General features: G+C 55.7%; 1 protein-coding gene across 1 annotated transcript in view; it reads right to left on the reverse strand.

Annotated features, from left to right (window-relative positions):
• The window catches only part of LARP1 (La ribonucleoprotein domain family, member 1), an 88,442-nt gene that overhangs the window by 7,287 nt on the left and 68,514 nt on the right, over positions 1-12,641 (reverse strand). Inside the window, exons 3-10 of the mRNA XM_009322735.1 lie at positions 6,161-6,222; positions 4,444-4,509; positions 3,463-3,631; positions 2,718-2,849; positions 2,368-2,520; positions 1,503-1,665; positions 1,074-1,218; positions 672-846 (exon numbers count right to left, since the gene is read on the reverse strand). Of these exons, the coding sequence (XP_009321010.1) occupies positions 672-846; positions 1,074-1,218; positions 1,503-1,665; positions 2,368-2,520; positions 2,718-2,849; positions 3,463-3,631; positions 4,444-4,509; positions 6,161-6,222 (1,065 nt within the window). The remainder of the gene's footprint in view (positions 1-671; positions 847-1,073; positions 1,219-1,502; positions 1,666-2,367; positions 2,521-2,717; positions 2,850-3,462; positions 3,632-4,443; positions 4,510-6,160; positions 6,223-12,641) is intronic.

Genomic DNA, 12,641 nt, shown 5'->3' on the forward strand with positions numbered 1-12,641 from the left:
GCTGTGATGCTGGTGGCGGCCACGGAGCTCTGCAGGTAACAGTATCACAGACACACAGAGCCCTAAAGCAGGTGGTGACTCTGTTGCTCTCGGGGAAATCTTTCCAAGACAGCCCAGAGCCAGTGGAAACAGATCTTCTGCCAAAACTAACTCTTATGACAGCACCAAGAAGATCCTCCACTTGGCCTCTCAGGCCCAGCCCTGGGCTTCTGCCAGCACCCACGGGATGGGGTGACAAGAGCAGGGGGCAGCCCATGAAGGACAGCAGACCCCTCCCCAGCACTCGGTTGACAGCTCCATACCTGCTGCCCCATTTGTGCCCAGTATCTCCTCACCCATTAAGTAAAAGGTCAGGTTCACGAGTGCCCTCTGCTCTGCCCAGCAGTGGTAGCACAGTTCCAGGCACAGCTGATAGGACTGACCCCTTCTAAATCCCTTCAGCCCCCACAGAGGAAAAGCCACAGACTCAGTCTCTTTCATATTTCCCCACGTACAAGAGGCAGCAGCACTCTGGGGGTCTGAGGACAGAGCCCATACCAGCTCCCACCATCAAGCAGAAAGCAAACGGCAGAGCCCTGCCCTGGGGAACACTCCTGACTCTCAGGGTCTCAGTCCTGCTGCAGTACCAACACTGCATCCCACACCTCCCTCCACATTCCCCCAGTGCTGACCTGTCTCTTTCTGGAAGCTTTGCCGGGGCACAAACTCAGGGCAGTTGATGAACTGTGAGAAGTCTGTTTGTGTGTAGTCTGCCATAGGAGGGCCAGGCAGAGCCCATTTTTCTGGCTGCTCTTTTCTCCTGATCTTCTCGTCCACGATTTCCACCACCTTGCTGTCCTTCAGAGCCTGGAACCAAGTGATACCCAGTTAACTTAGGGCCCTGCCTTGGCACGTTGAGTGGCTCAGCCCCAGCCCTTCCTCCCTAGGAGGACCAAGAGGAGGAGGAGAGAGCAAGTCAAGGACAAGGGAAGGCTCCACTTGCATCTCACCCACAGCCCATCTAGAAAACAGGCCTCAGACAGGGGTGGTGAGAAGCAGAACAAGAAGGAAAGTTCACCTTTCCTTGCCCTCACCTTGATGATAAGGCTGATGTCGGTGGTCAGCGCCTGCACCCGGTGGAAGCTGGCAATCAGGGTGATGGGAAGGAAGCCATCTGAGTCCATCTTGCGACGCAGGAAGAAGTCTCTCTCCAGGTTGTCCACGCTGAAGTAATATTCTCTGTATGGACAACACGTCAGTGAGAGGCAGCTCCAAGCCACCTTCCTCTGGGCACCCCTGAGGAAGTAATCTCCCACACACACTTCTGCTACTGCGAGGCTGAAGAGAGACAGCCTGGGGAGCCCAGACTTGGGGCAAGCTGGTGCTGCAAGCTGCATGGCACAGAGTCAACACACCTCAGCTCTAACCCTACCCACGGGATTAGCTACGCAGTCTCTAGGGAGGGCATCTGTGAACATCCCACCACCAGCCAACACTCAGACAGGAGAAGAGGTGGTGCTTACATCTGCCGCTTGATGTAGTCCTTGAGCAGTTCCTGGTCCACGCTGTAGAGCTCGGCGCTGCTGATGTTGTCGAAGTAGTAAGTGATGTTGCTAGCATACTTCTGGGTGCGGGAGCCATCCGAGCCCTCGAATTTCCGGTACCCATACTGGTAGTCAAAGTGCCCTGTGGGACACCAGTAAGGGTCAGCACAGAGCCCCTGGCATCTGCTAGACAGGCTGCGCTGCCAGATGGGGCCGAACTCCTGCACAAATAGCTTCCTCTGCACTGTTCCTGGGGCCCCCATAGCAGCCCACAATGGGGCATCACTGACCCACATCCCTCACCTCAGCCTTTGCCTCAGAAGGGATCCCAGTGACACGTCAACACACCAAGGCAAAGAGAGGCCAGGAGCTCTCTTACCCAGGAGCAATGGGCAGCCCAGGTGACACATGAAGGCCCTACACTGAAGCTGTGTCAGGGTTAGCAGACACTGCCCTGCCAAATGCCAGTGCAGATGCTCTTCCCCATCCAAGCCAAGACTCCTGCTTGGCTCTCAACACGACATAAAGCCTACGCAGAGCATCAGCATGCTTCAACTCCTGCACACAGAGGTACAGCAAGGGGCAGAAAACAGGTGGAAGAGCTTGGCCTAAGTAGCGGAAAGACACTTGCCTTTATTAAAATACTAAGAATAATAATTTGCTTTTATTAAAAGCAGCTCAACTTATCAGCTGGAATGACGTGCCACAATGTTTCCCTGTATTCCTACAGCACTCTACCCTCCCCAGCCCGCTTTGGAGCCCCAGGTCTCACACACACACACAGAGCCCTGCACACTTTGGCACATGCCCTGTTCTCTCCCTACTGTCACAAGACTGCACATACAGTCATCACCTCCTCTGCCACGGCCACGTCCCCTGCCACGTCCCCGGCCTCGGCCCCGGAAGGTCCCTCGCACAGCTCCTCCCTCACTCTTCACGCTGGAGGTTTCATCGTGGTCCTGCCAGCTGCGCTCATGCTTGTTGTCCGGGTGCCAGCCTGCAGCAGACGGGGAAGGAGAGGCAGGAGGAGGAGTGTTACGGGATGAAGGCACCTCCCTGGAGCAAGCCCACTGCCCCCTGAGCCCTCTGAACACAGGAAGCATCCCCACCACCCCATGCCATGCGTGGGCATCAGGGCTCGCTCTGCCCCATGGCCAGGGACAGTGATAGTGGGTTCCCAGCCCGAGCCTTCACCTTTCAGCTCGCTGCGGTTGTTGGAGGGGTGCCTGTGCTGCTCGTTTTGCCGGTTGTTCCGAGAGGCCGTTTTGTCCCTAGGCACCTCTGATTTCATGTCGATCTGCAAAGGGACCCACTTGTGTTTGTTGCCTGCAAAAGGACAGGTTTTGGGTGTGACACAGGTTCAGAGAGCATCTGCTTCCTCCCCCACAGCCCCCTCTTGCCACACAGCCCCCATACACGGAGGAGAGAAAGCAGGGGACCTTCTGGACCGACCCTGTCCTCAGACATCCCTCCAGGCCTCACTGGATGTAGAAAGGCTCTGACTGGGACTCTCAGACATGGAGGGACATGACACAAAACTCCCCTGTTGCTTCATGGCACTTGTCCTTCCTCTGCCCCTTTCTGCCCGCTGAGGCTCAGGCCAGACTGACCCCATGTGTCAACCACAGCTGATGCAACCCACAGTCAGGGGCTTTTCTGTGCCACCACGGAGCACACGTGAGAGGGCAGACTACTGCCCTGCTCCCCAACAGACACATGGATGCCCCTACTTGGGCCCTGCTCCACCTGCTCCCACCAAAATGACACTTTGTCCCATTGAAGCCTGCAAACACCTTTTCACTGCAGCTGTCCCTGCATTGGGACCATGTCCCACAGTAACACCCCCAGGGAACGTGGTGGGTGCTACCACCTGGCTGTGGGTCGCAGAGGGGGAGACAGGCTGAGCCCAGGGTACCATCCCTGCCAGGTCCTGCCTTACCTTTCTTCTTCTGAGCTGACTTCTGGTTGTCATCGTCGCCATTCTTCTCCTCCCCAGACTCATCTGATTTGGTTTTCAGGCTCTCTTTGCTGTCGCTCCCATCCCCTTTCTCCTGCTCTTTCATGTCTTTCTTGACAGGCAGTTTCCGGAGGGACGGTGCTTTGTGCGGCTGCTGGAGACACACCAGTGCAGGAAAGATACGACAGGTGGGAGAAATGAATAGCTGGAGGCAGACCCCAGCTGTCCCAACAGGAGCAAGAACAGGAGGACCTTGCCCTAGGCTGGGAGCATCCCTGCTCCGTGCCTCCCAGAGCTGTCCTGTTCCTGGGGAAGGGCTTATGTCTGAGCCAGGCAGGGGGCTCTACAGATGCTGGGAAGTGCTCGAGCTGAGATGCAAGCCCCAGGCACAGCAGTTACCGAGATGGACCATCAGGGAGGCCTGGTGCTCCTGGATGGGGGGTCTCCTACAAGGGACCGGACTGCCCCAAGGGCATAAGGATAAGTGACCCTCATGTCCTGACAGCCAGCCAGGAGCTGGCAAAGCAGCATCCAAAAATAGAAAGGTTTCAACGACACCCATGTCTGTAGCAGGAAAGGAAGGCCATGCCCCTCGGACACACTAGCCTGTCCTCATGTGTGTTTTCAGTTTCTCCCATGGAAGTCTTGGCTTTTGCCCAGGCCCCTTCTTGCACTGAGCAGCCCTGAGGAGAGCGGGTCTGCGAGCTGCCCTACCTGCTTCACCCAGCCCAGGCGTTTAGACTGGGCTCCAGGCTCCCAGAATAGCACCAAGGGAGGGAGCCCGATGCGCAGGGCAGCCCTAAAAGGAAATCCCCTGCACCCTACACGCTATTCCTGGCTGCCTCCGCGCTGACACTCAGGACCCCAAATGGCCTGGCTCAGCCAGCGCTCCCAGCACCACAGAGGGACAGGGAGGTCTGCAAGGGCCTTATCCTGCTCACCAGAGGAATTGTGTGTTCTCACCTGGACACTCTTGTGGGCTATTTCTCCAGGTGTTGGCCAGTTTGTGGCATCACCGAAGTCACCAACCTTGTATCCAAAGAGAAAGGTCTCATTAGCGCACAAGCTGCGGGTGCAGTTCCCTGCATCAGCAGCCAGAAGCCCTTTCAGCCACACTGTCACAGCCACCACCCACCGCTGTCCTGCAGACAGCTGTCCCCGAGAGGTCTGGGGGTGACACCCAAGCTGCATATACACAGCCCCTCTCCCCACCCAAGCAGGGCCCCCCAAATAAATCCCAAATAACTGCAGACAAGTTTATGTCTATCCGGGATTATAATGAGGCTGCCACCAGCTGCCCCGTAAGCTACCAGCCTCCCAGCTCCCATCAAACTTTTTGCCCCAGCAGCAACATTTGGCACCAAGCCACCATCACAGGCACTGGCCCTTGGACAGGGAAAGCACAGAGCTTTCAGCATCCTAAATCCCCCTAAGCAACCACATCCCGTTAAAGAAGCTGCCTCCACCTAGTGGCAGGTTACAGCCAGGCATAGCTTCACTTAAGTGCCCAACTGCGACCAAGCGCTGGCAACAACAAAGCAAGGGGATCATGTAGTAGAATCGGTGGGAAAATTCAAGCAGGTATCTGATGATGGGAGCTCCCTCGTTCCAGAAAACCCATGGCCACATGGGGCACCACCAGTCACTTCTCTGCTGAGTAAGTGCCCTGGCCACTACCATCATTTCTACCTCTTCCAGGTCTCAGAGAGGACCTGCAGGACAGAGAGGAAAGGACCCAAACAGCTGCCCAGGCACACGATGAATTGTGTCTGGGCACTAAGTTTAAGATTATCTGGGCACAGAAACTCCTCCTTGCCCCTGTGGGGTTATTGTTTCTAAATTAATTTGGAGTCACCGAGTCCTCCATGAGATCACATCTCTACATTCAGGTGCCGTGCTCCTCTCCCCAGGAGGCAGGTTTCCTGAGAAAACCACCTCCAGTGCCGGGCCATGCCTGTTTCACAGAGACAGGAGCACCTTCCATCCCCAGGGCCCTCCTCTCCCTGAGATGGAACAGATAAGGAAAGTCATATCAACTTTCAGATGCATCTTCACTGGCTGCTGGGAGCCAACACCAACAGCCCATGTCCCTAGCTGTGCCCCAGCTGCATGCAACATCCTGAGAAGCAACTGTCCCTCCATCACATGTTGATCCCCTGGAACAGATTGCCCTGGCTCCTCCAAAGGAGTCTCTTTGTTTGAAATAAATTACCCTGGCTCTCCGTGTGCCAGTAAAGAACAGACTGCACAAGGAAGAACGGACCTGCAGACACAGTGCTCTATCACACCACCACCCTGTCTGTACTGCAAAGCAGGGCACTGGCTGAGCCCACAAGGGACTTGGGGTGTCCTTGGGGTGAGGGGAGAGGCTTTCCACATTCAGCACTGCACTCCAAGTGCCTCCCTGCCAGAGAGGAGATGAGAAGGTCTCCCCTAGCCTAACTGGGCAGAAAACTAGTCCAGGCAGCATGCAAGACCACTAAAACACCAAAGAGGAGATGGAGAATCTGGATGTTGTTCTCCACGTTCTCGGAAGCGGCCAGGCCAGCGCATCAACCTCTCCACAAGCAGGCTTGCGAAGGAAACAGTCTGCTCACCAGACCCTCAAGATGCTCATACAGTGAGAACAACTGCACCAGAAGATGAAGGCCAGCGAGGGGGGTGGCAGGCACAGCCTTACCTTACTTCCTTTCCGCTGTCTTGGGTTGGCAGCCCTCACCACTTTTGCAGGAGTTGTATGTTCTGCAAGAGGAGAACAAAACTGTTAAAACACAGCTGAGGGTTGTGGAAGTGTTAGCTCTGGAGGGAGGCAGGTGGGAAGCAAGCCAGCTCCCCCTTCAGCAAAAGGAGGGCTAAGAGGAAAAGGTGAACGGACAACAGAGCCAGCTTCTGATCTGGGTCTCAGAAGGGCCCCATCAAGATCAGAAGACCCCTAATCCAGGTGGCCAAGAAATGGACCTTTAACCCCGTCCCACCGCAGGAAGACACTCGCTGACTTAGCTCAGCCCTCAATGCTTGGCCTTGCCAGCCAGGGAGGAGGGGTGGCGAGGAGTTCAGCTCACTCTGTAAAGCGCCATGCAGAACTTGATCTGCTGTTATGCACAGCAAAACAAACATGCCCTTCAACAGGCAAGGCCCATCACTGCACCAATGTGGCCGGCCCTCCCCAGGGAGCAGAGGAGGGCTCTGATGGAGGGACGCGCAAGCCTGCAGCACACGGGCACTGCTCATCTCGTGCTTTGATCTCCCGTGCATCCCAGCACGGAGCGGCAAGTTCACAAGAGGGAATGTGCAGAGAGGAGGAGCCAGATCTGGGAAGTGCCTAAACCCTGCTACAGCCAAAAGTATTTAGACACTTGAGTGCCTCGGGGTGTTTTAAGGTAGAGCACAACTGCTGGGGTTCACACCACCATGGACCTCACACAAGACTTACAGCAAGTCAAGACCTCAGCCCCACCATGACCTGTCTTGGCTCCTGCTCACACACCACCTCCTTACAAGCAGAAAAAGAAATTTGACTTGTTTTCTCCCTCCCAGGTTTGGCTGCAAGGTCTCCGGATCAGGAGCAGGCTCACACAGGGCACACAGAGTCCAACAGAGCACCATGCCGCTGCCTAACACAAACCAGCCCCGTGAGGACCATGTACGAGGGTCTCCTCCATGACAGCGGTGCTCTGCAGGGACAGGAGAGCCTGCCGGCCCCTGCCTCGAGGGGCAGCCCATGCCAGGTGCCACACGACCAGCAGAAGCAAGCATTTCTGCTGACTCCACTGGCTTTGTTTCAAAGAAAAGCACACCCCAGACCAGAGTTGGGGGCAAGGGTGGGAGGGAGGTGAAGAGACGAGCCCTGAAGAACGGCAGAGGCTATCTGGAGACGCCCCGGAAAACACCCTGAATAGCCTACCCAGCTCCACTCAAAGCTGGCTTTGATCTCCTGCGTAAGGCAGGATAACTTTGCCTAGATGATCAAAACCAGTCCCCTTCCGAGCCTCAAAACCTGTGATTCATCCTGCTGGCCCAGCCTTGCTCAGAGCTGGAGGCTTTGAAGTGTCAATAAGGCAGAGTCAGACATGGCATGACGGAGCAACGTGCACTCCCCTTCCTCGGTTCCCTTCCCTAAGGCTTCTGCATGGGGATTTCCCCCCTGGGAGACCCAGAGCTCTCAGCTGGATCCCCAAATCCTCCCCTTTCCCCCCAGGACCCCCCCAGCCCACCTGCAGTGCCTCCCCCCACAAGCAGTGGCAGTCCCACATGTGCCTCATGTACTCCACATGTGCCTCATTGAGAATCCTGGTTCTATGGCACACAGCTTGCCACAAGGCTTTTAAACTTTCCTGCTAGCGTAGGAAGAGCAAGCGCTTTCAAAACAGCCCCTAAAATCCTCCACTCAACGCCCACAGATGTCACCAACCAAATATAGCTTCAAAAGGCACCAGCTGCTACAGCACAAACCTGCAGCCAGCCCAGTTTTCCACAGGTACAGAGCACCCCTGCCTGTTCTGACAGCACTGACATGCCTGGCACCGCAGAAAAAAAAAAAAAATAACCAAACTTGCTCTGCAGCCTGATTAGGCACTGATCTCTCTGGCTGGGGGAGAGCAGGGCGCTCTCTCTCTCTCACTGTGAGCAACTCACCCGGGTGCCTGCTCCCACCGCACTGCAGCCCTGGGGCTCACGGCAATGGCATCCAGCCCTTTCCTCCAGCTGCTTCAGCTCAGGAGCCTCACAGCCATAGATGTTCTTGTGCTTTTTTGGGGACCAGTCAAAGAGAGGCCCCCTCACAACCCCTAGTGAAAGAGGACGCAGGGGCACAGGCTGCAGCGGTGGGTGCCACGGACTCCATCATCTTTGTGGGGGAGGGAGGAGATTGTTTGAAACAAGTTCTGCTGCTTTCCTTATCTGCAAGATAGGAACAGGGATCCCTTATCTAGCTGAGGTGCTGAGAAGACTAATTAGCATTTGCAGAGCGCTGTGGAAGACAAAACACAAAGCAAAGCAAAGCAAAGCTGCAGCCTGGCGTGGAGGCTGCTCCAGGGAGTGCAGCCAGGCCAGCGCCACAGTGGGGGCTGCAGGCAGCTCTCACCAGTGTGGATGGAGTCGAGATCTGCAAGTCATGGTGGAGACTGCTCAGACCAAGGAAGGAGCAGGAGCTGCAGGCGGCTCTCGCCAGCGTGGATGGAGTTGAGATCTGCAAGTCACAGTGGGGACTGCCCAGACCAAGGCAGGAGACCAAGGGGGTGTGACGGTGCTGGTGGATACACAGACACACCACGTGCAGAGCCAAGAGCCATGGCGAGCAGAAGCGGTGCATGCCTGGCACCCTCCAGGGCATGCCAGCATAACCAAGGGCCCCAGCTCCAACCCATCAGCGATTCTGTAGTCAGGCTCCTGGACATCAAACCCAGAGCTGCTCTTCATGTTCCCTTGTAGAGACTCTAGCAAACTCAAGTGTTTAAAAAAACCAAACCCAAACCACCCAACACACGTTTAGACTAATCCAGGTGCTCAGGCTTCAGAAGGAAACCTTCCTATAAGGACAGCAACACATCTTGTGGCGCACAGCTGAAAAGACACCCTGCCAAACCCTGCTGCAGGAAAACCCCACTGCCCTTCATCACTGCATGAACCTGGGAAACAGGGAGCAAGTGGGTGGTGTCGCCCACCCCCCCGCAGGAGCTCAGGACAAGCAGTGCTACAGCGGGATACTAGATACTGCCCTGGTTGATAGCCAAGCCCTTAAAAGCTGCTGACAGATGTCTCAGACCTCACGGCATTTCACAAACCGTGAATTTTGCATTTGTGAAATTCACAAAATTTTGCATTTATTTGGTGGCAGTAAGTAATTTTCAGTTGCACTAGCATCACCTGACCACCGTCCGTCCATCCCCCCCAAAAAAAAACAAACTACCAGGGCCCCTCTGTGCGAGGGGACAGACAGAACAGCTGCAGTGGGAGCTGGGGCTTTAGTGCCGAGACTGGCAAAGGGACAGTGGGCAGGGAAGGAAGGAGCAAGCTTTGCCTGCGGCCACAGAGCAGATGCTGGCACAGCCAGGAACAGAAGAGCAGGTCTTGAGTTTTGATCCGCTGCCTTCAGCCAGAACCAGATCATTTGCCCATGGGGTTGCCCAACTAAGAGGGGGTTATTTCTTAACAAACAAGGGGACAAGGCACAGGTGGGAGCATCGTGGCCCCGATGCCAGTATTGCAAACCCCTCCCACAGCCAAGGCACAGCCAAAGCATTCACTAGCTTTTGACGCTTGCTCCCCGATATGCCTGGCGAGCACCAAGATGGGCAAGGCTGTGCAGACACCTTGTGCTTTCCTTCCAGCCCATGGCTGGCTGCAGCACAGCAGCCCTCAAGGGGCGAGAAGCTCATGGGGGTGTCCAAGTGAGCAAACACCTCGTACCTGGAAAGATAAGAGCCTTTGCACAAGGACCAGACAGCCAGGGTGACAGCAGCTCCACAGCTAAATGTGTCCCCCAAGAGGGACACGTGCTGTAGGACCACTGTGCTCAGCCTAGGAGACATATTTACCACCTTACCTGGGGAAGTCAAACCCAACGCCCGATGGCCTGGTTACCTTTTCTTACATCCAATGCAGCTTGTAATGGATTTTTAGAGAAGGTGAAAGAGGTGGAATAAATCTGCAGGGCTGGGCAGAGGCCTGGTGTTATACAGCAGAAATACCTGCACCTCTAGCAAGAAAGCTGTAGTGCCTGCTCCTAGCATACCACTCACATGCCATGTGGACGAGGGCTCACAGCACCCCAGCACCAGCTGGGACAGCCTCAGAGGGCAGCCCAGGCTCCCAGCAGGGACGCAGGGTCCTCAGCTCTGGCATGCGCTCTATCCCTGACACAGCACACCCCTCCTTCCCTGGCAGCCAAGTCAACAGAAAGAGCCGGCCTGCCCCCAAGCTGCTCCAGCCCACAGCCTGGCACCTAGGAGAAACTGCTGAAGGCGGTTTTTGAAGCCAAGAGCCTGGACTTTGTGCTGGAGAGGCTCAGGTAGGGGCGCATGCTCTGTGTCACAGGTTCTGCTGGGGCTGGAAGAGCCGAACTGGTATCCCCAGCTTCCCTGGAGCCCTTGCAGGAGCCTGAGGGCGCCACACAGGACAGCCAGCCATGCGCCAGCGGTCCAACAGGATCCACTTCACCACTCGACAGCCTCCAAATGACCCTCCCTCCCCCCCAGACTCCATAGGATGGTCCTAGCGCATGTGAGGACCACAGCCCACACCCAGTGCTAGGGGACAGCCACGCCAGCAATGCTTCTTCAAGGTCTCCAGGTGAGGAAGAGCAAGTGCAGCTTGGGCAAGGACAAGCTGAGCCCTGAGCAGGCTGGGGGTCTGGGCAGGTTGCAAGTGAGAGGGGGAATAGCGCTCCCCGTCAAAATGACATGGCAAGGAAAAGGTATTGCATTAACCTCCTGAGAAACCAAAGGACACCCAGGTATGACAACTTCTGAGAACAGTAAAAGTAGAAAGCATTAAAAAGCTTACACCTAAGAGGACTACTACCCGACTCACACTATTTGTACATACACACTCATTGTCCAGGCACTGAAAATCAGCCCAGGGATTAGCCATTTCCCCCAGAGGTAGCTAGCTAGAATCTTTACAGGAAGGCAAGAAGAGTCCCTCCTGGGGTATGATGCACAGGACAGACGTGGTGGGACAGCACTGACCTGCAAGGCAATTCCCATAAGGAAGAGGGACCCAGCAGACAGACAGCCACAGCCAAGCCTGCAGCCACAGTGGGGTCCTGGCAAGAATCCCCTTGCTGGTCCCAAAAGAGACCTAAGGAGCCAACAGAGAACAAATATATGAAGTTGTGTCCCCACCTTGCCAATGTGGGAAGCTCAGGGCACCAACTCTGTCTCTGTCCTTCCTCCAGGTCTCAAGCAAGCTCTCTTCCAGGGCGGCCTGATCCACACAGCAGCAGGGGCAAGACATTGATTTGGCGGCTCTCCCATGGCACCCCTCACTGCCCATGCACTCAAACTCCACAACTTGGAGTTTGAGCCTGAACGAGCCATCAGAGGACACAGCTGATAAGCTTTGTGTCCACCAACACCATGCCTTCTCCAGAGATGTTTGCAGGATCAGACCTGCAGGCCAGATGCGACCCAAACAGACAACAGCCTTCCCCCTCCCACCAGCAACCTGCCAGCTGCAGACGGTGCTGAAGGTTTTTCTTGTTGAGAGCCCGTCCCACAGAGAGCCCCCCTGAAGTTACAGGCAAAGAAAGCCCTGAGGGACAGGCAAATACTTTCTGCCCACCACCCAGGGTTGCTGCACCCGTTTCTTCATCAGCGAGACAGCAGTGATGGGCAACACATCCTTACTGTAACGGGGCTGGGAAGCACGGGCAGACAGGAATGCTCAGCACACTGGAGCAGAGGGGACCTTGGTCTCCCCAGGGAGCGATTTGGTAGCACCCTTCTGTGCAGAGAGAGGTGCAGACTCCCCCAGAGACCAAATAGCAGCTTCCAACTCTGCCTGCCTCCAAGGAGCTGCCCCCAGCACTGGCCTCAGCCATGTGTCAGAGCTAATGCCTGATGAGATGGGAAACGCTTGCCTCCGCACCTCCACACACAAACAGAAGAGCCTGGGATTTACAGCACTGACTGCTTGGCATGCTCACGTTTTGCTGAAGACATCATAAGGGACACAAAACCAGCAAGGGTCAGGACAAACTGGGCATACAGACTGCACCTCCTCTAGGTTTGTAATGTTTTACGGCTCTACCTCCCACCAAATCACGGTTGTAGCTGGAGGTGCATGCATGGAGGGGGGAAAAAATCAAGGGAGCACTGGGATGGAGTTCTCCAACAGCTTTAAATGAAACACTATCACAAGGACATCTTCCAGCATAAAGGAGTCTGTGTCCCCACGACAGGGGCTCCCACCCGCACCTGAGCACTGCGGAGAAGCACAGTTGGCCCCACCGCTTGTAGCACAGTCTTGCAGCTCCAGCTGGCAGCACAGCACCTGGTCTTGTCTACAAAGGTAGAGGAATATTTGCAACGCCTCTGCAATATCAGAAGTTTCTTACATGGGCAAGAAAAACTGCTGTAGAATGGGTAAGGTCAGGACCAAGCAGAAGACCGGATCCTTAAGCTGCATGGCTGCGTGGGATTCAGGCTTGTAAAGCATGT

Source organism: Pygoscelis adeliae, unplaced genomic scaffold, assembly GCF_000699105.1.
Source record: "Pygoscelis adeliae isolate BGI_AS28 unplaced genomic scaffold, ASM69910v1 Scaffold34, whole genome shotgun sequence".
Classification (NCBI taxonomy): Eukaryota; Metazoa; Chordata; class Aves; order Sphenisciformes; family Spheniscidae; genus Pygoscelis; species Pygoscelis adeliae.